We start from the raw sequence: 27,305 nt of genomic DNA, 5'->3' as shown, positions 1-27,305 counted from the left end.
AGTGAAACGCTCTTTCAAGCGGGCCACTAACAATCATCGCGAAGCACTTTTGGAACCTGCATTTGAGAAACCTATTCTTGAACGCATGACCTTTGTTACCACATTCAGTACAATGGCGAATAAAATACAAAAAAGCGTCAGGAAACACTGGCGGATTTTGTCCTCTTGTGATGGATCTTTGGCAACCCCTCTGTTCTCTTTTAAGAGGTCTAGTAACATACGAGACCGGTTGGTACACACCCGCCCCAAAACTTTGCCCCAGAGATCAGTAGGCACACTCTGGGAGCTCCCGGCAGTGGCTGGCCACTTCCCTTGTGGCAACTGCTCCGTTTGCCCACAAACGAAACAAACTACCTCTATCGATATAGGTACGAACAGACCCTGGCTGCTGAAGAGGTTCACCAACTGCAACAGTGACAATCTGATCTACCTAATTACTTGTCCCTGCCAATGCAAGTATGTGGGTATGACAACCCGGAAAGTAAGGACTCGCATGGTAGAACATAAGAGTTCCTTCAGGTGCAGGAGATCAACGACTAAACTCACCAGACATTTCGCTGATCAAAATCATAAAGCAGACGATTTCTCCTGGACAGTGCTCGAAAAACCATTGATACCATCACACATTGTTGACACCACTAAATATCTGTTTATGAAAGAACAGAAATGGGTGTTCAAATTACAGAGCGATGTGAGGGGGTTAAATGATGAAATTCCTTGGACCACCCTATGAAATATTTTGGTGTCCTCTCAGAGCATGCTTTAATATCTGGGTACCTGTTTTCTTCCCCACATGCTACTACATAGCACTTGCCCTTTTGCATTATTGTTATTCTTTTTTCATTACTAACACACTTTCAATATTAAACACCATGACTCCCTCATTTCTGATTTATTCACTATTTATAGTGCGAGTCTTTTTTCCAGCGTAGCTAATGAACTACTCAAGCTCACTCTGTGATGTCATCCTGTAGCCCTTTACACTTCCACTACCGGCATGCCCCAATATTTGACATGACGTCTTTTCAATTATAGATGAGAGGTTTTGTGGTCGCAGAGAGGTGTACACTTGTCAGTTGTAGATACACACGTTTAACACCCCAATAGCAAGCATGGGCATTTTACCTGTTTAGTATTGATATTGAGCACGCACGCATTTCCAGCTTAGTAGTTTCGTCAGCAAAATGAAACAGACTACACAAGCGGCCATTATGACATCACTTTGTAGTCTGTTTTTTAGTTTCGTTAACTAAGTTGTCTCCATAGCCATTATGATGTGCTTGGCACTTGACGGGCATAGGCGGTTTAAATAATACAATATTCTGTTTCGCTGTATTTGCCACGCTACTGCACTGGGTACGCATATGTTTATATCCCAGCAACCTTCAGGAACTACATAATCGGCCATTATGACGTCACCCTGTAGTCCGGTTTGGTTTTCCAGATACAGGGTTGACGGACCAATCCACACTCACTCGCACTTTGCCCTGATGAGATTTGGCGGCTTTATTAGAACGCCGTCTTTGCAGTCACGGTTACCTCCCTCCTGATTCTGGTGCCGCAACGAGGCAACGACGGAGAGGTAAGCACCGGAGTCACTGCTTAGGTCTTTTCACTTAAGAAAAATATCGGGCGTTTTTACTGAAATATCTTCGTTTCACGAGGAAATGAGACCTCTCTACATGTCTTTTCCCTGGTAAAGTTCCTCCTTGATAAAGCTTTTGACATGTAGACTGTATACCAGTTTTCAACATCATTATGCGAACCCCTGCACTAATGCCCCTGTCAAAGAGTTGCGGGTGGTTCAGTATGCATGAAATTTCATGTTTGGTGCAAATTTGGCATTCCATCTCCCATTTTCTAAACCTTTTACTTCCTGTTGGGGAGTTTCCTTTGGTTTGGCATGACACATTACGTGGTTTTATTCCTAGTTGCAGGCTACCAGTTTTTGAGGCTAGTAGTATATTACACTAGCATATACTCTTCCTTTGAATTTTGCATTGATTGCCTTCCAGATATTGGTAGTTCATTTTTTCTCTTTATATAGAGCGGGGCCTCTTAGTCTGGAATCAGGATCCGGGCGAGGTGAGGTCTGTTCCCCGATCATTACGGGTAAGCCCTCTAACATCTAATATAATGTTAGTTTTCTGTTTAGGACAAAAAAAGTGCTTCTATCTTTTATTTCTCCTGTTTTGAGACAATTTCTATTTGTTTTCTTGGCAGATGCACGCAGCATCCTTTTGAGACGGAGGATACACTTAAAGTGGTACAATGTGCCATTTTTACATGATAGTGAGATAAATGTACTTGTCTGTCTTTATCTTTATGTTTATCACTATACGTGTTTTTCACTTTACTGCAGTAGCTAGATAAATAACAACATAGGTCCTGAAGAAAGCCTCAGAGGTGATTGTATCTCATTTGGCTGAAACATGTCGACCTTTATACGGCAGTCATTTGTTTAATACTGCCTTTCTGCACTGTTGTTTTAATTAGGATGCGAGACACGTATTAAATTGTTAGTGTTTTCTCGCAATTCTATTTTAACACACCACCTCACTGTTCCTTGTTAGCACTGCACTCCTGTCATTTGTCCTATCATCCAACTATGGTTTGTTTCTCCATTCCAAATCCTTGACAACCTTGGACAACCCACGAGTGAAATCTTTTCATTCAGATGTTCTCTATGATCAAGAGAAGCATCTCATTTTGGATTGGACAACCTGATGATAAGACTGATCACATTGATATTTGATGGGTATCCAATTATACCGCTCCAAGCTTCACTCCTGATTGCATCTGGTTGTCTCTCCTTTCTGCCTCTCTTACTCTTTTCACTTCTTTTTGTTCTTTGGGACTTTTTTAGCCCGTTTCTCTCTACTTCTCCCTTGATCACATGACGCCATGAGGAGTGACCATTCAATTTAAAGTGCTAGTTCGAATAACATGTGACTACAGGCTCATCATTAGTCAAGTAGACATAAAGAAAATACTTTTGCTAATGCAATGTAATATCACATGTGTACAAAATATTGCTTTTTTGTGCAAATTCGCAAATGAATAAGTTTTAAAATATGTCTATTATTTTCATAAACACATTAAAACAAATTCAACAATATTGCCATAGATAGTTACACAGCCAATATTCACAATCAATAGTATAGATCACTGTGCAAATGCAACAATTGGAATTTCAATGGTTTTGTACGAGTGAAATGTCCAGCTAACTATAACAGCCCTTAAACCTAAGGTTTTTTCAGTGAATTTCTAATGTTTTTTAAATGCTAATTCCTAACTATAATATGTCTGAAACCTATGGTTTTTTCAGTGAATTTCGAAGGTTTTTTAAATGATAATTTTTAAATGTAATAATAGTTATATGTATTTATTTGATACTGATTTTCTACAGTTTTTTAACTGTTTATTTTTACATATTTTATTTTTTTTAAACATTATATATTTTTAATATAAATGGAAATAAAAATGCTTTTTAAAATATTGAAACTGAAATATATTTTTGTTGAATGTATAATTGCAGAATTATGAGTGTGTTCGTTACCAGGGGACTGCATGCATAGTGGATAGGGGTTTGAAGCAGTCCATGTGCTAAGGCCTGACTCAGTGCATGAATACTTGGGTACTGACTGAATGATTAGAGTACTGCAAGGAGAGTGCCTGGGTTAATTTATAAGTGGTTTGGTTTTGGCGAATGCAAGGGGAGTGACAGGGTGTTTGCTGGAAGTGTATGGATACTGACTGGGGAATTGAAGGTGTAAAAGACAAGTGTGTAGGTGGTTAGAGGACTGCATGCATACTGGATAGGCGTTTGAGGCGGTCCATGTGCTACTGCCTGGCTCGCTTCATGAATACTTGGATACTGACTGAATGATTAGAGTACTGCAAGGAGAGTGCCTGGGTGAATTTAAAAGTGTTAGAATTACTTTTCAGGATCAGTACTGGGCTCAAAGATGCAACACTGAGGTCTCTCCTGATAACAGGTGAGTAAATCGGAATTCGTAGTTCGGCTGATTTTAGAGGAGTATTTGTAAGTTTAAAAAATCGACACTTAGAAACTTTTTCAGCAAAAAGCAGGCAATGATATCCTATGACAGGAAATTTAAGTTACTGGTAAGTACAGTTAGAATTACTTTTTAGGATCAGTACTGGGCTCAAAGATGCAGCACTGAGGTCTCTCCTGATAACAGGTGAGTAAATCGGAATTCGTAGTTCGGCTGATTCTACTTTGGTCCAGTATATATAGATCCGCTTTCCTACACCATCCCTCCCTTTACCACTGTGTAAATGCGCCCTGTGTCCGTTTTAATTTAGGAGATGATTTCCCCTTGAATCCTGAGTGTCCCTAGGGTCCAAGTAGCCCACTAGGTACCTCCAGTAAGCGCCACAGAGCTGCGTTGCAGAGAGGTGTAAAAAGGGGCACAGCCTGGGCCACCTCTCAGAAACACAGTGCAGTGGCGCTTACTGGAAACACCTGATGGGCTAGTTGGCCGTCTGGGGCTCTCAGGATTAAAACGCGCCACAGGGCGTGTTTTCACATGTCACCTCAGGCCCAGTCCCCTCCCTTCCCCACTGTGTAAACACGCCCTGTGTCCATTTTAAGTTGGGAGATTAAGTCCCCTTGAATCCTGAAGGTCCCTAGGGTGAAAGTAGCCGACTCGGTACCTCCAGTAAGCACCGTTGCAGAAAGGCGTAAAAAGGGGTACGGCCTGGACCACCTCTCTGCAACGCAGCACAATGGCGCTTGTTGGAAGCACCTGGTGGGCTAGTTAGCCCCAAGGGCTCTCAGGATTGAAGGGGAATTATTTCTACAACTTAAAACGCACCACAGGGCGTGTTTGCACACGTCACCTCAGGCCCTGTCCCCTCCCTTCACCCCTGTGTAAATGTGCCCTGTGTCCGTTTTAAGTTGGGAGATTAAGTCCCCTTGAATCCTGAGGGTTCCTAGGGTCAAACTAGCCCACTAGGTACCTTCAGTAAGCGCCACAGAGCTGCATTGCAGAGAGGTGTAAAAAGAGGCGTGGCCTTTGAACACCTCTCTGCAATGCAGCTCCCTGGCGCATACTGGAGGTACCTGGTGGGCTAGTTGGCCCCAGGGACCCTCAATATTGAAGAGGAATTAATACCTCAACTTAAAGCGCACCACAGGGCGCGTTTGCACACGTCACATCAGGCCCTGTCCCTTTCTTTCACCCCTGTGTAAATGCGCCCTGTGTCCGTTTTAAGTAGGCCTGTGCGAAAATTTCGTTCCGTTCGCGGAAATTGCGATAATTTGACATTTTCGCGTTCCGCGGAGAGCGCGAAAATGTAAAAAATTCCGGTTTCCGCAGCTTGGCGATAATTTGTTTCTTGCTCGCGCTGTAAAATAATACATTCTCGCGCGCGCGCGATCGCCTTACCTGAATCACTGCGTTCGCCGACAAGTTTTCTTGATCCGGTCGCGTTCTCCATGAGATGTTGTATTGTTTTTAGCCATTTGCGCTGTCTCGCGACAGTTCGCGCCCGCAGTGACGTCATGCGTCGCGCAATCACGTCTTTCTTCTCGCGATAATGCACCGCGAGACAACTCAAAACAAGATGGCCGCACCAGCAAGCAACCACATGGGTAAGTTGGCGACCCGCAACCATGCAGAAAATCTCGCGAACATGCCGGAAAAAAACTTCCGCATCTTCGCGATATTTCCGCTTGTTTGCGATAATTTTAAACATTTTCGCGATAATTTGCGAAAGTTAATTTCGCAAATTCCGCCCACCCCTAGTTTTAAGTTGGGAGATTAAGTCCCCTTGAATCCTGAGGGTCCCTAGGGTCAAACTAGCCCACTAGGTACCTCCAGTAAGCGCCACAGAGCTGCATTGCAGAGAGGTGTAAAAAGGGGCGTGGCCTCTGAACACCTCTCTGCAATGCAGCTCCCTGGCGCATACTGGAGGTACCTGGTGGGCTAGTTGGCCCCAGGGACCCTCAAGATTGAAGAGGGCGCGTTTGCACAATGGTAAAGGAAGAGGGCGGGGCCTGAGGTGACATGTCTGCAAACACCACCTGTGGCGGGTTTTAAGTTGGAAAATTAATTCCTCCTCAATCCCGAGGGTCCCTAGGGGCCAACTAGCCCACCTGGTACCGCCAGTATGCACCAGAGAGCTGCGTTGCAGAGAGGTGTTGAGAGGCCACACCCCTTTTTACAACACTCCTCAGGCCCTGCACCCTCCCTTCACCACTGTGCAAACGCACCCATGGCGCGTTTTAAGATGGGGGATTACCCCCCTTGAATCCTGACTGTTCCTGGGGTGCAACTAGCCCACCAGCTACCTGCATTAAGCGCCACAGAGCTGCATTGCAGAGAGGTGTAAAAAGGGGCGTGGCCTCAGAACACCTCTCTGCAACGCAGCCCCCTGGCACATACTGGAGGTTCCTGGTAGGCTAGTTGGCCCCCAGGGACCCCCAGTATTCAAGAGGAATTCGTTCCCCATCTGCAAAAGCACCAGGGGGCGTGTTTGCAGAGTGCTGAAAGGAGGAGGTGTGGCCTCCAGCGCAATGCCGGTATTTTTTTTTGTTTTTTAAGAAGGGGGGCTCCGTTGCCACCCTTCTTTTTCTCATTTTTTGGCCCGGGGGACCCCATCCCCCAGGGCCTGCCCCGTAGTTTATTTTTTAAAAATTTAAAAATTGGGAAAGGGGCAACATGGCCCCCCTTCCGAGGCCTTAATAAGCCCCGGGGACCCCAACCTCCGGGGCATGGCCTTTTTTTATTGTTTTTTTCTTGGAGGGGGCTGCGTTGCCCCCCTCCTCTGGCCACTTAAGGCCCCGGGGACCCCATCCCCCAGGGCCGGCCTTTCTAATTTATTTATTGTAATTTTTGGGGAGGGGGGCCACGTGGCCCCCCTCCCGGGCCACTTGTAGTCCTGGGGACCCCATCCCCCGGGGCTGGCCCTCTCCGTTGGGGACCGTGGGGTGTCCCCGATCCCCCCACGGTCCCGCCGGCTCCCTGCGTCCTTCGGGAGCCGGCATTGCTTTTCCACATGGGGATCTGCTAACATGCAGCTCCCCGTGTGGAAAAGCAATTTGGTTTGAAATTTGAAAGAGAGAGCAGGTTTCCTGCTCCCTCTTTCAAAATTCAAACCAAGTTTGCCATGGCTCCCGCCCTGCCATAGCAAACTACAGTGTCTTGGGGGTGGGCACCCCGGGACACTACAGGAGGCGGCCCTGGGGTGTGGCGGTCCCCAAGTCCACCATTGGCTCCATGGGGGTGCCACACGGCCCCCCTCCCACCATTTTCTACAGCCCCGAGTTGTGGTGGTCCCCGGGTCTGGGGGGTCCGTCACAGCCCCTTCAATTTAAATATTCAGAGCCCCGGGAGGTGGCTAGAGCCCCCTACACAGGGTATTTTTTCATTAAAAAAGCCCCTGGGGTTGGCGGCCCCCGGGGCTGTGGGGGGGGCAGTGTGCCCCCCACAATGTAAATTAAGTCGAGCCCCAGGGGGTGGTGGTCCCTGGGGCTCGGGGGGCCTTAGAGGCCCCCCAACGTTAAACTATTAAGCCCCGGGGGTTGGCGGTCCAAGGTGAGAGCTCAATGAAGTCAGAATGGATTACCACAACACTGGACTGGAACCTAGTTTCTGGTGTCAGAATCAGCTAATCAGCAAATCTGTGTAAACAACGTTGCATCTATTTGTGCAAAGGGTTTGCAAGTTAATCCCAGTCTTGAGTTAAAGCCTTTTTCCAACATCCAGAAGTTTAAAGTAGGGCACTGCAGTAATATTACAATAATTTGAGATCTCCCTGCCCTGATAACTGACTCCAATCCACTGTTTCCAAGTTATAAGATGATCTGCCCAGACCAGTACATAGGTCCAATAGAATTGGCAGTATCTACAGGACAAACAGAATCCTATGAGGTAGGCAACATCTTATTTTATTTCCAAATGACAGCCATGAGAGAAAGATTTCTGGCTTGACTTTGACCTTCCAACCACATTAGGCCAATGGATCAGCAGGTGCTGGATCTAACAGTCCTTGGTGAGACTTATGGCAAAGATACAAGCTGAAATGGAAAAATATTCCTCTGTTACGCAAAGCAATTAATTAACCTATACGAACATGCTGCCTCAGTGTGTTCTCTGTCCCAGAACACACCAGTAATTAGAACTATAGAGTAAATTCAAGTTTTTAGTTATGGAAGTGGCTGACCTAATTCCTCTGACACACACACACACACACCAATAAAAGACTCTTGCTAAGTGAGATCATCCGGATAAAATTGCAAAATGCCTTTGAACACATTGGACTGAATGACAGATTAGAGATGTGGTGCTTCCTATAATTATATTGTGATTGCCTATACATTTAGAACTAATTATATTGTGGAGTGCTCTGTGTTATGTGAAACTTTCACATTTATGTAGCTATTTATAATCAAGGACATAGTATGTGCTTGTGTTCCGAACACAGTTCAAATTTATTTTGATTTTTGTCATTATTTGGCCTCTTGGTATTATTTTCACATGGCACAAGAGTCACTAACCAGACAGTTTATAGTTATTGCACCTAGTGCAGTAAGTATTTATACCCAATATTGTGCTTTCTACATTCTACTTACTGTTTCAACATTATGATTTTAATTAGTGACCGTTACCATCAGGCCATTGCTTCCTACAGTTCTGCAATAGGGTTTTGCTCAATATCAGGTCACAGATTATAAGATCTCTGTTGCCAGCATAATGGTGACTAACTATTGTCATTTATATGTGACATGTGTCTTCTTGATTTGATTTATTTAAATGCATAATCCGTTAGCCTCCTGTCTTGTCATTGATTTGATTTATTGACTATAGCCAAACCACTGGTAAAACTCCAGAGAACCAAAAGCAACAACTACAAAAAAGTGTAAACAAAGTAGTTACAATATATATAGTTTTTTTCAATCAAAGAAATTATCATTCACATCATAAAAAATACAACACATCAGAATAAAAACAGTTAATATTCAGATCTCACCTATCCTAGAAATGCATAGGGCTAAATAGATATTTGAACCACTTGATTCGAACAGTTTGCCTGTGCAATGCAATCAGCTCAACCATTGCTTCCTTCAATGGGACCTTTGTATTACTTGTCCACACCCTTATCCAGAATAGGAGGGCCCGGAGAATGGCAAAATATTCAATAGGTTTTAGGCCAAGGTCTAGTCTTAGTGGCAGAAGTGGTGTATTCACTGGTAAGCTCATAATGGCTCTAATACATTTGTTCTCAGAGGTGGTTAGGTCTGTAAGATTTTCCAAACCCCATAACTCAGCCCCATAAAGAGCCGCTCCTAGACCTTTAGCCCTATGCATTTCTAGGATAGGTGAGATGGGCCGGTAGGGAGATGCCCTAGCTCTACGTACTAGGGCACAATCTACATGCTGGAGGGTCAGGGTGCTCTTTGCCTGCTGCGCATTCGTGGTTAACCTATCACTGATGCGAACCCCCAAATAGTCAAAGGACTAAACTTGCTCCAAAACTTGCGTACCCAACGCAAGTTTGCCCTTACTACATTTATAGGTATTAAAGGACATATACTTAGTCGTGGAGCAATTTGTTTCTAAGCCCTTTTCTTTACAGATCTTAGCAAACTTATTTAATAGATTTTGAATTCCTCTAGGGGTTTTTGGCAATAAGCAAAGTGTCGTCTGCAAATAGCAGACACGGCACTGCTCTACCTGCCAATTTCGGGGGGTCACCATCGCAATTAAAGAGTTCACCAATTAAACCATTGATATAGAGGGTGAACAATGTCGGAGCAAGGACGCAGCCTTGGCGTATGCCTTTCTGAACCAGTATGTTATTGGTCAGGCTGCCATCGGAGTTCCATCTAACCTTGGCATATGCATCATGGTGTAGCCGAATCAGGATTCTGAGTATATAGGATGGTAATTCTAATTCGCTCAAGGCTAGCCAGAGTTTGGTCCGGTCAATTGAATCAAAGGCCGTCTTTTAGTCCACAAACACCACATATAAGTGACCACCTCTAATAGTAACTTCCTTCCAGATTAACAGGATGAATCTAAAAACTTGGTCAGTGGTGCTTGTGGAAGTGATAAAACCTGCCTGCAGACAAAACATTTTTATCCTCTATCCAGTTATGTATTCTTGTCAGATTAATTTGACAAAATATTTTTGGGGGAACATCTATTAGGCTAATAGGCCTATAATTGCAGTGTGACCCTTTATCACCCTTTTTATGGATAGTGATAATTTCCACGCCCCACCAGGTTTCCGGAATGGCTCCCCCGTGCAGGATGGTATTAAACACTTTTTGAAGCAGGGGGGCCCATATAACAGGCTCGCCTTTAAACAAGTCACCCGGAAGTTTGTCTAGGCCCGGGGCTTTCCCACTCTGTAACAAATTTATTGCCACAATGGTTTCGTCTACTGTAAAATTATCTCCATCTAATATGTCAAGATCCCGTAGGTACGTGTGTGTACCTAGATCATAATGCAACCCCTGATCTGCAAATAGATTCGCAAAATAATCCTCCCACACATGGGGCTGTATGTGGAAGTCTGTTTCTACAACTATATTTGATGATCCCATTGACAGCAGATGCCCAAAAAGTTGGCTGTTCTTAAGTTTTGCAGCTTCAAGAAGCATGCTCCAATTACCAATCTCCCAGTCCCTTTTTGCCATATTTTGTGCTATTTTATAAGACTTTCTGCAGCTTTGTACTACTATAGGAGACTTCCTTTTCACTGCCTCAAACAGGTCATCCCTGGATTTTTTACAAACTTCATTAAACCAGGGAGCTGTTTTCCACTTGGGTCGGTAACAGTTTTTAAGGAAAAAAGGTCTTAAATTTGTAACCAATTTTTAAAAAGTGGTCATAACAACTTCCGGCCCTATGGTAGGTGTACTCAAGTCAGTTAGTGTCTGCTCCACCTCTGTATATATTTTGGGGAGCACAGTTGGATCAGCTGCATTGAAAGTCCACTTGATTTTTCTATTGTTATTTGTAGTTATGACGGGGGTACTCTCACTCCTAGGAGGACCATACAGTGAGGCTAGACCAATCAACGTGAGAAACAGAGCGTTGTGATCGCTGTCATCCCGGGGTAAAATTACCATATCTTTGACATAAGGCCAAAGATCAAGATCAACAACAATATAGTCGATCTGGGTCTTGGAGTGACCCCTCTTAAAGGTATGACTCGCTCCTTTATCGGAGTGTGTCCGGCCATTACAGGCTCTTATCCCATATGCAATTGTGAGTGACAAAATTTGTTGGACCACACTAGTGCATTTCTTAATTGATAGTATCATAAGTTTAGCGATCCCCCTTGCTGTATCCTCCTCCGAGACAAGATCCTGTATGTAATCAACCGGTTCAAAAGTTGTGTTAAAATCCCCGGTGATTATCAGTTGGTGACTCCCCATGGCTGAGTCAAGATAATTTGTCAGAGCTGTTATTGTCACTGAGGGTCTATGGGGGCTAGTCACCCGATTATAGATGTTAAAGAGTCTGACTTGCACGTTGTCCTTGCCCAATGATAATTCTAACCCAAAGTGGAAACAAAGTAGTTACAATTCTGTAGGGAAGCCTTTCCAATCACACCTTTTACAGTGATCTAACCAGGATTTGCAGCTGGTCTAGAAACAAGCAATTTTATTGCTATGAAAAATCCCAATCCGCCTACAGCAGAGCATTGAAAGAGATGTTCTTTCTCCAAAAATTTGGCTAATGATTTGGACCCTGATGCCTGAGTTTGATGTGTCTGTTTAGCTAAGAAAATCTGTTTGCTAAGGGAACAGCATGCAGATAGTCATTTTCTGGTCTTATTTTAATACAGAAAATACTGAGTGGACTTGTATATGTAGAATGTGAAGGACTGGACCTCTGTGGATTGTTGCGTCCTTCTGTTGAATGTATTTCCTAGTGTTTGAACTGCCTTGCATGTTGTGAGAGCCTGAAACAGAACCCTCTTTGTTTACTATGAAGAAATGTATCCAAGTTAACTAGTTTCTTCGGAGGACTGTGTGGACTTGGTAACATTGGAGGAAGCCACACACACACTCTTAAGACAGGCCAGATTCTCCCACTCCTAATGAAACCTATACTAGACCCTGATTACCTCACAGACTACCGGCCCATCACTCACCTACCATTCATCATCAATAACATTGAAAAAGCAGTCTATGTTCAACTTCAAGATCACATCATTGATAACCATCTCCTGCAGGACTGCCAGTTTGGCTTCAGATCACACTTCAGAACAGAGCCGGCTACCTTCCACAGCATTGACAATGCCCTCCTGACCACGGATGAAGCTGACCTCTGCCTCCTGATTTTGATTGGCCTCTCAGCTGCCTATGACATCCCACCCTCATACACACCCTGGTGTCTTGAATTGGATTGAGCTGCATTGTCCTTTAGTGATTCTCCTTCTAGCTTTCCAACCAACATCAGTTTGTTCACATGGGCACCTACAGGTCCCAAAGGATCACTCTCACCTGTGGAGTCCCCTAGGGTTCCATACTATCTCCTGCCATCTTCAATCTATACATCGAGCTGTTTGGTGCTCCTCCCTCAATTAACAACACCAAGATTCACCCACATGCAAGTCATGCACAACTCTGCTTCAGATATACAATGCTTCAACCTGCCTGTACATCATCCAGACCTGAAACTCTGACCAAACAAGACATATATCCAGTTATTTGCCATGAACAATAAACAAGAAACAGTATAAACCAGGCTCAAGCGTCATAAATGTTGACAGCTTCAAAACCAACTTTCACAGAATACCAAGTCACTTAGGGCCATATGTACGAATCCATTTTGCATTTCCTAATGGTGCCATTAGGAAATGCAAAATGGTGTTTCAATATGTAGAAATTGTATTGTTTGCATTTTGAAATTAAAAATCGCAAATTGGTATTAACACATAGTGAATTGCTAACACTATATACAAAGGATTTCACAAATTGCTACTAGTCGCAACATTGGCATTAGAAAATACCAATACCATCAATGTGTATTAGGTGGTAACCAGGTGCAAACTATGAAAAGTCATCCAAAATGCATTTGAGTCTTTCGGAATGGCAAACAGAATAAGAACAATTATCAGACGGAATGCTGAACAATGTCAAACATTCACACCCAGTCAGAGATCTGGGCCTAAATCTATTGTTTTTTTGCTCACCATGCCATTCCAGGTTGGATACAGCCATATGCAAATCAATCCTGCCCCTGCTCCCTTGGGAACAGTCCAGCCTACACTGCCAGGCCAGGTCCTCCCTGGACCAGAAACAAATATCCTAGGACTGGTTTCGGGGTATCACCCATCATCAGCCAAAATAGCCTAAATCCATTGGCATGACAACCACAGAACCCACGTTTGGGCATACCCATCTCATTTGGGGTGACAAATGCAAAAATAATAATTAATAGATGGAATGCTGAACAATGTCAAACACTCAGTCAGGTCAGAGATCTGGGCCTAAATTCCTCTTTTGCTTTTGCTCACCATGCCATTCCACTTTGGACCCAGCCATTTGCAAATCAGTCTTGACCCTGCTTCCCATGGGAACAGTCCAGCAAGAACCAGCGGGCCAGGTCCTCCCTGGACCTAAAAGAAGCATCCTAGGACCAGTTTCAGGGCCTCACAACTCATCAGCCAGAATAGCCTGAATCCAATGGCATGGCGAGCAAGGGAGCCACGTCTGGGCATACCCGTCCATTTTAGAATGGCAGCTTTGTATGTCTTAGTGAGGAGGATGAGGATTTTGGCTGGGAGGCAGAGAAGGAGGAGGAGACAGGAGGGGATATTTAGGGCACTTGTCACCCTGTTTGATCAGACGGAGGAGGAGATTTAAGAGAAATCTAGATTGAGTAGTAAGGTAGTTTTGGATGTAATTGCTGAGGTACATACTCAGATAAAAACTCCAAACGTCAGAAGCAATGCACTCCCTACACTTTTATCTTCTGGTAATTACTTGGGAGTTATAGTGGGGGAGTGTCACAAAGTGCATTTTCCAGGTTCTTTTATAGGTTTTTTTTGACATCTTGGTTGGCAAGGTGAACCAATATTTTTCCCCAAACTCTCCCCAAGATATACAACACAAAAAACTAATGTTTTATTGAGTAGCAAATTTTTCAAATGTTACTGGTTGTGTTGATGACACTGATATTACCTTCTGCCCCCCTTTTACCAAATGAATTAATTTATAGAAACAGGAAAAGCACCCATTTACACAATGTACATGTAGTGAGTGAAGCCTCATTCATCACAACTGACCTTGAAGCCAGATTCCCAGGGACCACACATGACTATTTTATGTTATGCCACAGTGGAATAAATAACCATCTGTATCTGGATGAATTTGGGATTTCTTTTTACTTGGTAAGAGTATTTAAGCTCAATTATTTCAATGTTCCAAAGGATGTTTTTGGAAATAATTTAATTGTTTCCCGTTTTCATACGATTTAAGGAAACAGTGCATATGTCTTGCAACTTTGGATACTAAGACCATACTTGCATCAAAGAACCAGAAGTGAAAGGCACTACAACAGGGCACATAAAACCACAGGATCAATAATTCAAAAGGCTTTGGAAATCTCAAACCACATTAAAGATGTCTACATAAGACTGGTGGAGCCCTTCTCTGCAGACCAAAGACCTGTTGAAAAATTGTTGCCACATGTGCCATTCTTCACAACATAGCCATTTGGAAGGTTCTTCACAACGTCAACATAGAGCCAGAAGCAGACTTCGATGATACCACCACTTAAGAGTCAGAAGGATGGGACACATGCAGAAGAAGGTCAAGCACAATGCACAGAAATCACAAACAAATATTTTGAAGGTAAGAATTATGACAACATCTAAAAAATAGCTAGCACACATAATGATAATGTGTATCTTTTACTGGAGGATAACATTTTATTCAGGTTGTAATAATGTATTGTTATTGTGTATCATCAACAGGTGCTTTCTGGTTGGAACTTCCATGTTGGGACTTTTCTAGAGCTCCAAAGTCTCCAGGAGGCAAAGTCCCAACATGGAAGTTCCAACCAGAAAGCATCAGTGCAGTCAGACTGGGAGGAAACATACTTCAGGGAAGGCCTATACAACTGGGGCTCTGGTTAACCCAAATGTGCCCCTTGGTACCATTTAATTAGATCTCAGGAGCTTAGCAAGAAGTCCTACTGGCTTACTGAAAACCTGTTTGGATACAGTGACAGGTTAGTCCACTGGATTTTTTTTGCTTCATGTGTGTTTATAAGTGTAATGGTATAATTATTCATTGAAACTACCAAACTGCTTGCATTAGACCATGGGCATTCAAGCAACATCCACTGATGCAGCCCAGTTGCTGGTTAGCTTTCTATTTTTCCCTAACACAGATTCTTCTTCATTTTCAAATACATTTTTATTGGTAAAACGATCAGTTGTAAACAGTTCTTGAGCTCCTTATCATTTTTTCATCAATTTTGCAGCATTTATTCCCATGAAAGTTTTGTCTCCAAGCTAAAAAACTTCTGGGGCAATTATTATTATTATTTTTTCTAAGCTATATTGTTATTTACATGCCTTGTTTTTAATACCATACCTCATACAGTTGTCTCTGAGGAGTGCCTTGCTAGTCAGAACAAAATACAAAGGGCAAGCCAGGGTAACCCTGTGTATCTCGGTTGGCTCTTCACTTTTGGCAGTGTGCGAGTTCAGTTACAGCTCACATCAAGAATTAATGCTCCTTTCCACATTGCAGTTAGATTCTCTACAATAGCATTTAAAGCACAATTAAAAATGCTATATAATCCACAAACAGAATATAATTCAAGTCGCTATGGAGATTTCGACAAAAGAAGACGAGTTTTGGCTAGATACCAGCCTTTCTCATTTCTCAATGTAAAAAGTACCATTTTGGTACTACATTTATATTTTAAGAACAAATATAAAGAAAATACTGTGCACATATTTACCATGTATTATCACATTGCAAGCAACTTAGTTTTAAAATAAACATATGGACAAAAAAACAAAAGGGTTAAATGCCCAGCAATACATTACAGGTGCCTCTGAGCGCGACTAATCTCTTTGCTATATGTCACATCAAATATTCAATTGCACAACGCTAAAATCCATTCCAATGATACAATATAAAAAATATGGACTGCAGACATGAAAAAATCATTTGCAGGAGTCTTTTAACTGACTGAACCCACTAAACGACTGTTTCAAACGGCTTCGCCTACTGCCGATCTCAGGCCCAATGGCCAAAATGAAGTCGGGATCCTCCTTTTCAAAATGGGGCATATTGCCCTTTTATGTACCTTGTATGAAACTGTCCAGAGTCTAAACTGATCATGGAAAGCTGTGCACAAGTGCAACTGTAGTCACCTCTTCTACGACATCCTTCATGTTTGGGGGCGCGCCTGCCTCAATACTTTCAAAAGATTGCGGATAATGCTCGCTTGCACCTGAATGATGGAGGTGCTTTAAAATGACACCAGAGCTAGCATCAGAAAACACTAATAAGTTACAAATTCCATCTGAGAGTGAGTCTGCACTCAAAGGCAGGATAATATTAACCTGTTTAATAAATCAAGTCTCCATGGAGATTGCAACAAAACAAGACGCGTTTCGGCTGGATACCATCCTTTCTTAATCTCAAAAAGTACCATTTTGGTGCTGCATTTATACTTTAAGAACAAACACAAACACAATAGTGTGCACATCAAGTTGCAGTAATATATGTATATAGTCCAGGCTATAGATGATAGATATGTTTCAATCTCTGTTGCATAACTGTAACGATTTTCCATTCAATAATATAGTTATTTTTCGCATGATTTTCACCACAATCATAATTTGGAAAAGCTATGCCAGTATTTACTCACTAGTCAACACTTCTTTCTCCAATGGTTTTGAGGGTCACCCTGAACATTTGCTACAACATTTCTTGCATGGTGCTAGCTATCTCCTCATCTTACTTCTCCATTACAGTATAAGGCCACCCCTCTATTCAGTTGTGTGAGACTTTCTGTGTCAGGCCGTACTTTGGCAGCTGCTACTAAAGGATATGTGTAATGGATATACTAATTATAATAAGCACTTTGTAAGATTATTAATTTCGAATAATAATACTTTCCTGTGCTATATTAATCAGGCCATGTATCATGAATCACTTGATTCATTTAATTTCATCTGAAAAAATTAAAATAAAATTTTAATGTGTATGTACTAAGGTATTTCAGACATTTTATTTGTTTCAATAGCTCCATGAAATAGATAGTCTTACTTCTATTTCCAGTGACTCATGTAGCTTCTTACACGTGGCTGAGAACGTTTCAGAGGTACCAAATTCAAAATACCAAAATTTGTTCTTCATTCTGAAATTAAAATAAAAGAGAATAACGTAATCATGAAACATACATTTGCATCACAATACACAGTACATTTTTCGAGGTCTTATAATAGAATAGTTTACAGAGCATAAGATTTGATGCCCTAAATTATCCCGCACCCATGTAAAACTAATGGTTGCCATTACATTTTACACTGTATCACACACTGAATACGTAGCATCCATAAATGTTTACAAATTAGTTTGACTTGACAGAACATTACTGCTTAATAGTTTGGCATAGTGATATTAAAAGAAATAGCAATGGGTTTCTCTTTACTTTTTTATTTTAATGTGTTTTCTTTATTTACTCTACTAATTAATTTTGCAAAATAACAGTCATTCAAGATAAATTCTAATGGGTGTTTGTGAGAATTTGGGTGTATTTCTATAAATGATATGGCTGTGGGGCCTTGTCTTGGAGTGCACTTGTAAATACCGCCTGGTTCCAATCAGTATCGTTTACTTAACCTTAGCTCAAACCTGGACAGCTGTGGCTGTGAGCAGTAAAGCATGGCAAAGGACCTTAAGGCCGTCACCTTGCTGTGCTGCGTGATACCAAAATGGCCGGAATGGGCCATATTTAAGTGAATTCGGCACCTTCCTGTCCTTTCCCTTGTGCTAGCCCCCTTTGGCAGCCTAGTGCACTTTATGAGCCGGTTAAGACTGGCCAACGGGCGCCTCAAGACGGTCAGAAGCCACCTGGAATGACCGGCCAGTCAGAGCCTTTCTGGGCCACATCGTAATCGGCCCCTTAATATAAGTTGGGGGAGTAAATTGTACCCCAACAGTACATTTAGCAGACTCTAGAGGCTACTCACACTTGCTATTCATGTTCTGTTGCAATTAGCTCTATTTCCTAGTGCAAAAATATTTTGCACCTGTTTTGGACTCAAAGTGGCATTTTATGTTAAGTAATAGCACTAAACACTGAATTACTCTTCTCACGTAATTATGAGTAGTCTTGGGGAATTTTTAGGTAATTCCACATGCTAATGCCACATTGAATTATGTGAACTATGCACTAGTTCCCCAGTGTTCATTACTTTCATATAGGATTGAATAGTGGCAATATAAACATATTATCACCTATTCATTATGACATTTTAAGGAACTGTTTTGAAGCTGCTTTGATTAATTTCACAGTGCCCTGTATCATTTATTATGTTTTAATTGAAAAAATATTAAAACACATTACCATAACTATTTACCTTGAATTGCCACAAAAACGAGGGACAAACCGCCTGCACTAAAATGTAACCTATTATAAAATTATGACATATTTTTAAAAAAACTTAATTTTATTTAAAATATTTTTAAATCTATTTTTTTTCCTTACCACTCACAAACTATTTGTGATGAATAAGTCACAATCTTGGATGCAAATTTAATATTTCATTTATGATATGAAAATGTCATTACAAAAAAGAATCATTGAAAATATGTTTTATTAAAATGTTGAGTACATGACACAATAATAATAATAAAAATAATACAATAAACATAAGTTAAATAAAGATACATTTTTAAATGTTAATTAAGTGCATTTATTTTATAGGTTTCCTAATGCATTAGTTCCGTTCTTTGCCTTAATTAATTTCGGTGGGAGTGTGTTGCAGTACCAGTGGATGGCCATGTATGGCACATGATGTACTCCACAGCTGGTCTGGCATACATAGGAGCCTTTTTGTTAGTAGTAATACTATAGTAGACGGAAATGTGTATTTTGAAAACTGTACTTTTCTGACTTATGTGATTGTGTGTTTTGTATTAGCCTGTCCATCCTTATACTCCCTTTTTCAATTTCCTTTTAGCCTACCCATTTTGTAGTAATCATTTCCCATTTCGCAAAGATTCCGCCCTTGTCCCACCCACATTTACTATACCTATGTGTACAAAGATCTCTGCAATTGTCATTTCTCATCTCTGTTCTTGAAATGCTATATTAGAAGGTGCACTTAGTACTCACTTGCTCATTGACAGCAGCTTTCCACTCATTTTACATTTGGCATGTCACCTATACATGAAGAATTTCATTACATATCCAAATAGGCCCAAATATGTCCTACCATTTATACATGCTCAGCATCTCATCTTGGGAAGTTACTGGGGATTCAGAGGCAAGCATGTTTGCAGAATCATCTTTTTGCAACAGTCTTCCAATCGAGCTAAGGACTAAATATTCTCATCAATAATTACTGTATTGATTGTTTTTCTTTAAACTTAAATTTTACACACTGTACCATGAGACTATGTTCTACATAAAAAAATTAATACTTCATGATATATCAGCATGATAAAAAAATATGTATTCACAATAGAACACACTGATATGTCTTTCTGAAAAGAGACATGTGTGAGAAGTCACTCAAAGTTAGGATCAAATTGCAGGAAAACTAAACGATGAATCATATCAAGTCCCATTGCATTCCCTGTTTAAAACCAATTAAATTATACTTTCTTCAGTATATATGGTTCGCACTATTGTTGAGCTGAAAAATGGAAAGTGATTCATCTAGAAAAGAGTGACATGGAAATCGGTATGATCTTGTTCCATAGGCTCATATCTAAACTCAAACTGCAACCTGTGTTAGTAGTATGGTAGTACTAATAAAGTACTACAAAATATTGTTCACAAATCTACGAGTGTAAAATCTCCACCCCTACGTCTCCTATTTTTCAATGGGGATACCCTCACACATATAAGTATAATACTTAGTAATACATGAGAGAGGGGTCGGGGGAGTAGATGAAAAAGGGGGCATACTTACAAGTAAATGGTAGTTTTGGGGAGGTAAGGTGGGCTTTAGATAGCATTAGGTAGCAGTTTAGGGAGCGACATGAACCTGCCCGGAAAAGAGTAAGACCATTGCTATCCATTGCTATTTACAATCTGCACTTCTAAAGTTACTACAGCCAAAAACGTTCACAAGCAGCAGTAAATTACTCAAGCTCTGAGGTGGAATACATCCAGCACAAGCATTTTGTAGAAAGTAAGTTATACTGTAGCATTCCCTTACTTACTATAAAACACAGTTTGTGAATCAGGTCCAATGTCTTTGAGTGGGAATTAAGTGCATAGGAGGCGCTCATAAGATATATTCCACTTAAAAATGTTAGGTTTTGTAATTTAAGGTGGGGAAATAGTGAAATAACCCCCTTCTCCAGCTCTGAGATGGTTACATTTTTGTGTTTGTGTTTTATTTAATTATTTATATAGAGAGATTTTATTTTAGATGTTTAGTCATGGCATGCACACAATAGCCAATTTTAGACATATGCCTCATAAGCAATTCCATATGGCATTTCCCATTGGCATCCTTCCCTATTCTCCTCTTACAGCATCTACTGACTAACTTGGGCTCTGAATGGTCCCGTAAAAAAAAAAGAAAAATAGTGTCTGTCTCCCTGTAGAATTGTTTATATTTTAGTCAGTACAGCGTTCATGGAACCAAAGTCATACAGGTGCAGTTTGAGTATTATGTGTTAAGTTCAGAGTTATTTGCACTACTCTAATATCATGCAAGGCTAATGTTAGACTTGACAGCCTGTGATGTGGTCTTTCCCCATACCTTAGGCCTTCTCCTCACCGGTTTGCTGAAATTCATTTTTGTTGGCCTTAGGACTCTTTTTGAACTTTACCACTGCTAACCAGTGCTAAAGTGCTTGTGTTCCCTCCTTTAGACATGGTAAAATGGGCTTACATCCAATTGGTATAATTCATGTATTTGTAAGTCCTCAGTACCCAGTGCCTGTAAATTAAATGATATTAGTGTGCCTGCAGCACTTATTGTGCCACCCACTCAGGTAGCCCTTTTAAAGCATGTCTCAGGCCTGCCAGTGCAGCCTGCGTGTGCAGTTGTAACCTTTTTAGCCTCCCTTTTCAATTCATATGTCACCTCTAGAGTAGGTCCTGAACTGGCCAGAAGGCATGGTGTAGTGAGTTTAAAATGTTGGCCATGTAATTTTAAGTTTTACATGTCCTGTTAGTGAAAACACTTTCCCATAGGATAACATTGGTTTGCGTTATTACATTTACTAAGTGCTAACTTTCAATTGGAAGCAGGTAGACAGTTTGAGTTTGGTGTCTAAAGACTTGTAATTCAAAGCCCTCTTTAGTGGAAAAGTCAGATTTTAAGTCATTATTCCTTTAGATAGTTGTCATTTTCTTGTCCGAACCATTTGCTGCCTGCAGCCTGTCCTTGGGTCACAGGATTAGTTGTAGCTGGCATTTGGTATTTGTGTATTGCTCCCTGACATTGAGGCATCCTGGATGACGATGCAGGACTGCGCATTGCAGCTAAACAGGGTCTCAGGACTGCTGCTGCGCCATAAACCTCCATACCATGATGTCATGTCTTGTCTGCTGCACAACACATTCTTGACACGGGATCTTGCAAAGCTCCACAATTACGATTTAAGATACTCTTGTTCATATGGCCTAACTAGGTCCTTGTATCCAGCCACACTACATTGCAGTTGGAACTGAACTTGTGACTTTGTCCCGGTCCGGTGCGACCAGATAACCACAGTTGACATATTGTGCTTCTTGGAGGTATTTTCACTTAAATCTTTAAAAAATACATAACTCCAGTTCAAATTGGATTTTTGTTGTTTTGGTCTTATATTATTAATTACATAGTTCTCTATTTTGCTAAATCAGTGTGAAATATGTATTCTGTTGTGCTATATAAATACCTTACACATTGCCTCTAAGGTAGACCTGGCTGCTTTTGTGCCAAGCTGCCATAGGGTTAAGCAAAGGTTAATTTGAGGTTCCTTTTGACTTCACCCTGGCAAGGTTCTGGCTACTGCTTGAGGAGAGTTTGCCAATTTCTTACACCCCCTCATTCAAAAACTCAAATTCCTAGTTGTTTTTCCATATGTTTACTATACTTTAGAATTTAGTTTTTGCCTAACAATTTTATAATGTTTAAATGTATAACAATCAATAGCTAATATTCACACATAATACTATCAATACATAGAACAACATCAATGGCACTCAAAATGGCCTCAGAATTTTTCAAAGCGAATTAATAAGTGTGCTCTCAGTTCGTGGGCTAATAGAGTGCTTCCGATAAATTAGAAAGACAGAAAAGGAGTTATTTGACATTAGTTAAGTATACTGATGTATATGTACACATGTGTTTATTTACTCCTACACCTAGGTGTAATCCACCACTTTTTTGCTATTTACCATTTCTGAGTGTAGATTTACACCTAGGTGAAGGCTTACATGTCTCCCCTCCTCATATCAGGGGAAAGAGCTACTTACACCCAGATTTATGACTCTAAAGCTGTGACTAGCAACGTTGTGCATGTAGGTGGGGTCTTCATATGAGAAAGTAAATGGCAATTATTGAAGTTTGTTATTCTTTTAAAACATTGTAAATTATTTTAAAATGTATAATATGAATGCATCATAATTGAAATATTGATTATTTGCCTATATCTGACAAAATAAATTGCTACAGTACATTAACTCACCAAATAATTGTTTATAAATAATTAATGAATTAATATATTAGAATGTTACACTATATAATTTCAAACAATTATTTAAAAATGCTCACTAACATCTTTATTTTTATATATTATGTAGTTAATGTTGTTAAATGTTTTACGTTGAAATAATTTTAATTATTTTTTTTATGTTATTAAACTTTTAAGTTTAATTTCATTTTTTAAATTAATTGTGTTTGTTTAATTTTAGATTATAAAAGAATTAGGAAAACATTGTACCTGGCATTTTAACACTAAATATGGAAATAATTATTTATTTTAATATTAGTTACTATACAGTGTTATTATATTTCCTGTCTTCGCTGCTTTCTATGGAAGTGCATTGTTGGTCCTGTGACTGGCTATGTGTGGTGACTGACTTAATTCTAGAATGGACTAGGGCACAGTTACTCCTCTCTGATATCTTGAGGGGCGTAGTAATTTTAGATTTGCACTTTGTGATTAGCAATGTTTTTATTCTTTTGTGATCAAATAGTTTTCTGGGAACGTTTTATTGATGACGTCCTGGTCATTTGGAAAGGATCTGACTCAGAATTGAGAGACTACCACCAGTTTTTGAACAACAATGATTTTAATGTAACATTAACAATGAGCCATCATTCGAATACGATAGAGTTTTTAGATATTGAGCTGTTCATAGACAATAATCAGGTTCACAGTCAATTATTCAGAAAAAAAACAGCAACTAATTCTATCTTAAGAGCGGATAGCTCCCACCCTGCCTCAATAGTAAAAGGCATTCCCTACGGGGAAATGATTCGTATTCGGAGAAACCGTAGCAGAGACATAGAATTTGAATTGGAATTAAATGCATTACAATGTAGATTGGAAAATAGAGGCTACCCCATTAGTAGCCTTGTACAGGCAAGACATCGAATTGAAAAGGTCAAAAGGGAAGACACATTGATTAAAAAAAGAGACATCACAATACTGATCGAGTGGCCTTTATTACCACATACAATATACACCATAATCAGATTTTCAAGATCTTAAATAAGAATTGGAATTTATTGAAGGGAGTACTGGGATTGCTCGGTGTCATCTCTGATAAACCTAAAATGACATATAGAAGAAGTGCTACTATTGGAAATTTTGTCAATAGAAATTATGTTGAACCTATTAGGTCAGAAGGTACAAATTGGCTGACAAGCCAAGCTAAAGGTTTCTTTATATGTGGAAATTGTAACATATGTGACTTAGGCATTAATCGTACTAAAACATTTAGTTACAACACCAAGAAAAGTTATCATATAAATAAATTCATCAACTGCAATAGTGCGGGTGTAATATATGTTCTAATATGTGCATGTACTAAAATATATATAGGAAGCACTAAACGCACCTTGAAACTTAGAATACATGAACACAGAAGAGCCATATTAAATTGAGATACAAACTCACCATTGTATCAACATGTAAAGTAGGATCATGAGCATAATGGTAGTTTCAAGTTTCATGATTTACAGAAAATTACACCTAAAATGATAGGAGGTGATTAGGGAACTAGAACTGCGGCAGCAAGAGGCAAAATGGATTAGTAGACGTAGGGCCACAATCCTTGGCCTCAACAGTGACAATTAATTACACTATTTTTTATAGTTGTTATTAATTATCATGACAAAATAAACACAATTCACTTGCAGTTTTTGTATGAGATCATAGGTTGGTAATAATGTATTGAGAAACTGCATATGTTACAATTATTCTTATGGAAATATAGAAAAGTGATTTAATTTTCACTTCTACAGTGACAGTCAATTATTATATAAAACATCTGTACAACATGCAAATATAATGGAATAATATTTTGGTTTAGCATGCTAATTTAGCAATATTTTTTAACTTAAATTACACTGTATTGTACATTGTTTTAGAAAAAAAAATGTTTCTAAATAGATTGTTTTCGTTAAATGAAAATTATTTTCCTTTATATTTGTGTGTTTCGATTCTTAGGCACAGTCATGAATTAATAAACTGAGGTACAAGTTATTTTCATTGCTTGTAATTTATACAATAAGAAATTTATGTCATGATCAGCGTTATTGAATTTTTGCCTGCTTTTCTCAATAGCAGGCTTGAACACGTGGAATTGCTCAGGTTGGGTGTCTCTCCTCTGTGCTAACTAGGTTCACAATAAGAAATGCGTTTATGGACTAATATTCACTACTACGTTGATAATAGAAGTTTTCTCTTATTGACTCCTAATTAGAATTCTTCCTTCCTTTAAACACATCTTTTAAAAGAATATGTCCTTATCTTTAATTAAACTCTTCCAACTAATAAAAATATTTTTTTAACCGCAATATATTTTTTTATGTTGTACCTTTTTTTGCATTATTAAAGGGAATACGGTGGGTCTTTGTACTTAAGCCTTCCCATCCTGATAGCAGATTCGAACCCTCAAGGTTGATGACTTTGGTTTACTGAATTAGGCATCTTAACCGATGGACCAATTCGGATCTTGCTAATAGCATGAGGTGTTGCCTGCCTTCAATTTTGATGCCGATTAGTATTAAGGACCTTCATTGGCTTAAAGGACAACCAGTAAGAGAGAGGCTTTTTGTCAGAATACGTTTTCTGGCCAATAGTAATGAGTTTCACAGCTACAGGTTCACGCATTGGATAGCCCTAACCAGGGAGGGAACAGGTTTTTCAAATGAGGAATAGTATAACCACTTGTTCGATTGGTCACTACATATTTAGCAGACCAGAAAGGGAACAGTTTATTTAAATTAAGAATAGAATAACCGACTTTACGATTGGCTATTCTACATTTTGCATCTAAACAGGCATTGGATAATGGGAGGTATTTAAGATGTTAGCTTTCACCAAATGGTTACAGCGGGATTTATCGGGCCACGCTGTCGGCGATAGTCAATTACTTCCACTGAGTTGAGTGTTAGCACAATTGGGGGTTTACGAGGTGACTTTGCCTTATATAATGTGGCTAATTTTGTTTGGGTCACTTTTAATTAGGTTTGAATTAATTTTTCGAGCTGTATTCAGCTATTTTTGAATTGCACCAAAACCTAGTTTTTTAAATATTATCACTAAAATACTTCATAATTTTTTTATTTTTTTTATTTTTCAAGAACTTCATACCGTAACAAGATTTGAATAAGATTACTTGTTGGAAAAAACACGTGCAAAATTAACTGATATTAAATAGGTAAGCATCATTTAAGATAGACCTTTAAACTGCAACCATATTGCCTTAACTTGACCACTGTCCTAAACATTTGCTGTGTTTTCTTCTTTCTCCCCCTACATCTTAGATGAAGCTCCTCTACGAATACTAGTACACTTAATATTTTGATTCATGCGGTGCCTTTGAACGTTTTAATGAGGAGATTCACCTTAAAATTACTTAAGGTATGAATTTGGTTTCAATTTAATAGTGATTACTGGTTCTTAAACCACTGTAGACCTCAAAATGATAGACTTACTCTATAGTCAGCCCTTCTCTATGGTGTTATGAATATAGATAATGTGTTTAGGCAATAAACTAATTGTCATGTAAAGATGGTGTAAACATTAAAATAATCCAAAACTATATTTTTTGAAATATAGTACCTCCATCTGATACTGCCTCAATATTAGAATGGATATAGGCCGAGTTATACTTTTTAAGGATTATGTTTCTATTTTGAAGTTACAATTGAATAGTTATATTTGTTTTTTCTATTATTTCAGCCCTGATGATGTCTTTTTAAGACAAAACGCATTGGCTGAATTAAATATTGTAACAAAGAGTGATCTGATTTATGCAAAAAGCTACAAGTCTTTAATTTGAAAAAATCTAATAACTTTTCATGAAGAAAACTTGACTTGAAATACAATAAAGAAGATTGGATCTGAATCATGAACTATCTGCCTAATAACTTCTTTTCGTTTTGGGGATTTAATTCTAATATAGATATAATTGTCATTTAATTGTGTTGTTCCTTCTCCTTGATTGAGTATTAGTTAGTGTGGTTGTTTAGCGGTAAAACCACGAGATGTGATTTTTTTTATTACTGAAATATATATTTTTTTATATATGTAAACGCCTAGTGCGCTAGTACTTGAAGCCCTACCGCTTGAGTTCTGTTGTTAGTTTTATTATTTTGTGGCTCTGTCTTTGTATTAGCTTATGCCTCTCTAAACCCCTTCTTAAATTTCTCTAAATACCTTTCATTATGGGGCCAATTACAATCTCGTTCGGAAAGCATTCCAACGGAATCGGTTCCAAAATACTTTCCGAACGCCTCGGATCAGGGAGTCAGAGCGAATAATTACGATGCATAATTGCGATACAAACGGTCGGACTCCCATTGCCTTCAATAGGAGCTTGTGTTCAGAACGAGAACACAGGCTCCCATGGAAGAAAGGGGTGGTTGGGGAAAACCTT

At 39.8% G+C, this 27,305-nt stretch overlaps 1 protein-coding gene across 2 annotated transcripts in view; it reads right to left on the bottom strand.

The window, feature by feature from the left end:
- Positions 1-27,305, bottom strand: part of DGKB (diacylglycerol kinase beta) — a 1,940,047-nt gene that overhangs the window by 543,433 nt on the left and 1,369,309 nt on the right. For both annotated transcript variants that reach the window (XM_085630814.1, XM_085630813.1), the window contains one exon: positions 17,285-17,375. In XM_085630814.1, coding sequence (XP_085486940.1) covers positions 17,285-17,375 — 91 coding nt within the window. The remainder of the gene's footprint in view (positions 1-17,284; positions 17,376-27,305) is intronic.

This window comes from Triturus cristatus, chromosome 10 (assembly GCF_964204655.1).
Source record: "Triturus cristatus chromosome 10, aTriCri1.1, whole genome shotgun sequence".
Taxonomy (NCBI): domain Eukaryota; kingdom Metazoa; phylum Chordata; class Amphibia; order Caudata; family Salamandridae; genus Triturus; species Triturus cristatus.
This window is presented reverse-complemented; position numbering and strand designations above follow the sequence as displayed.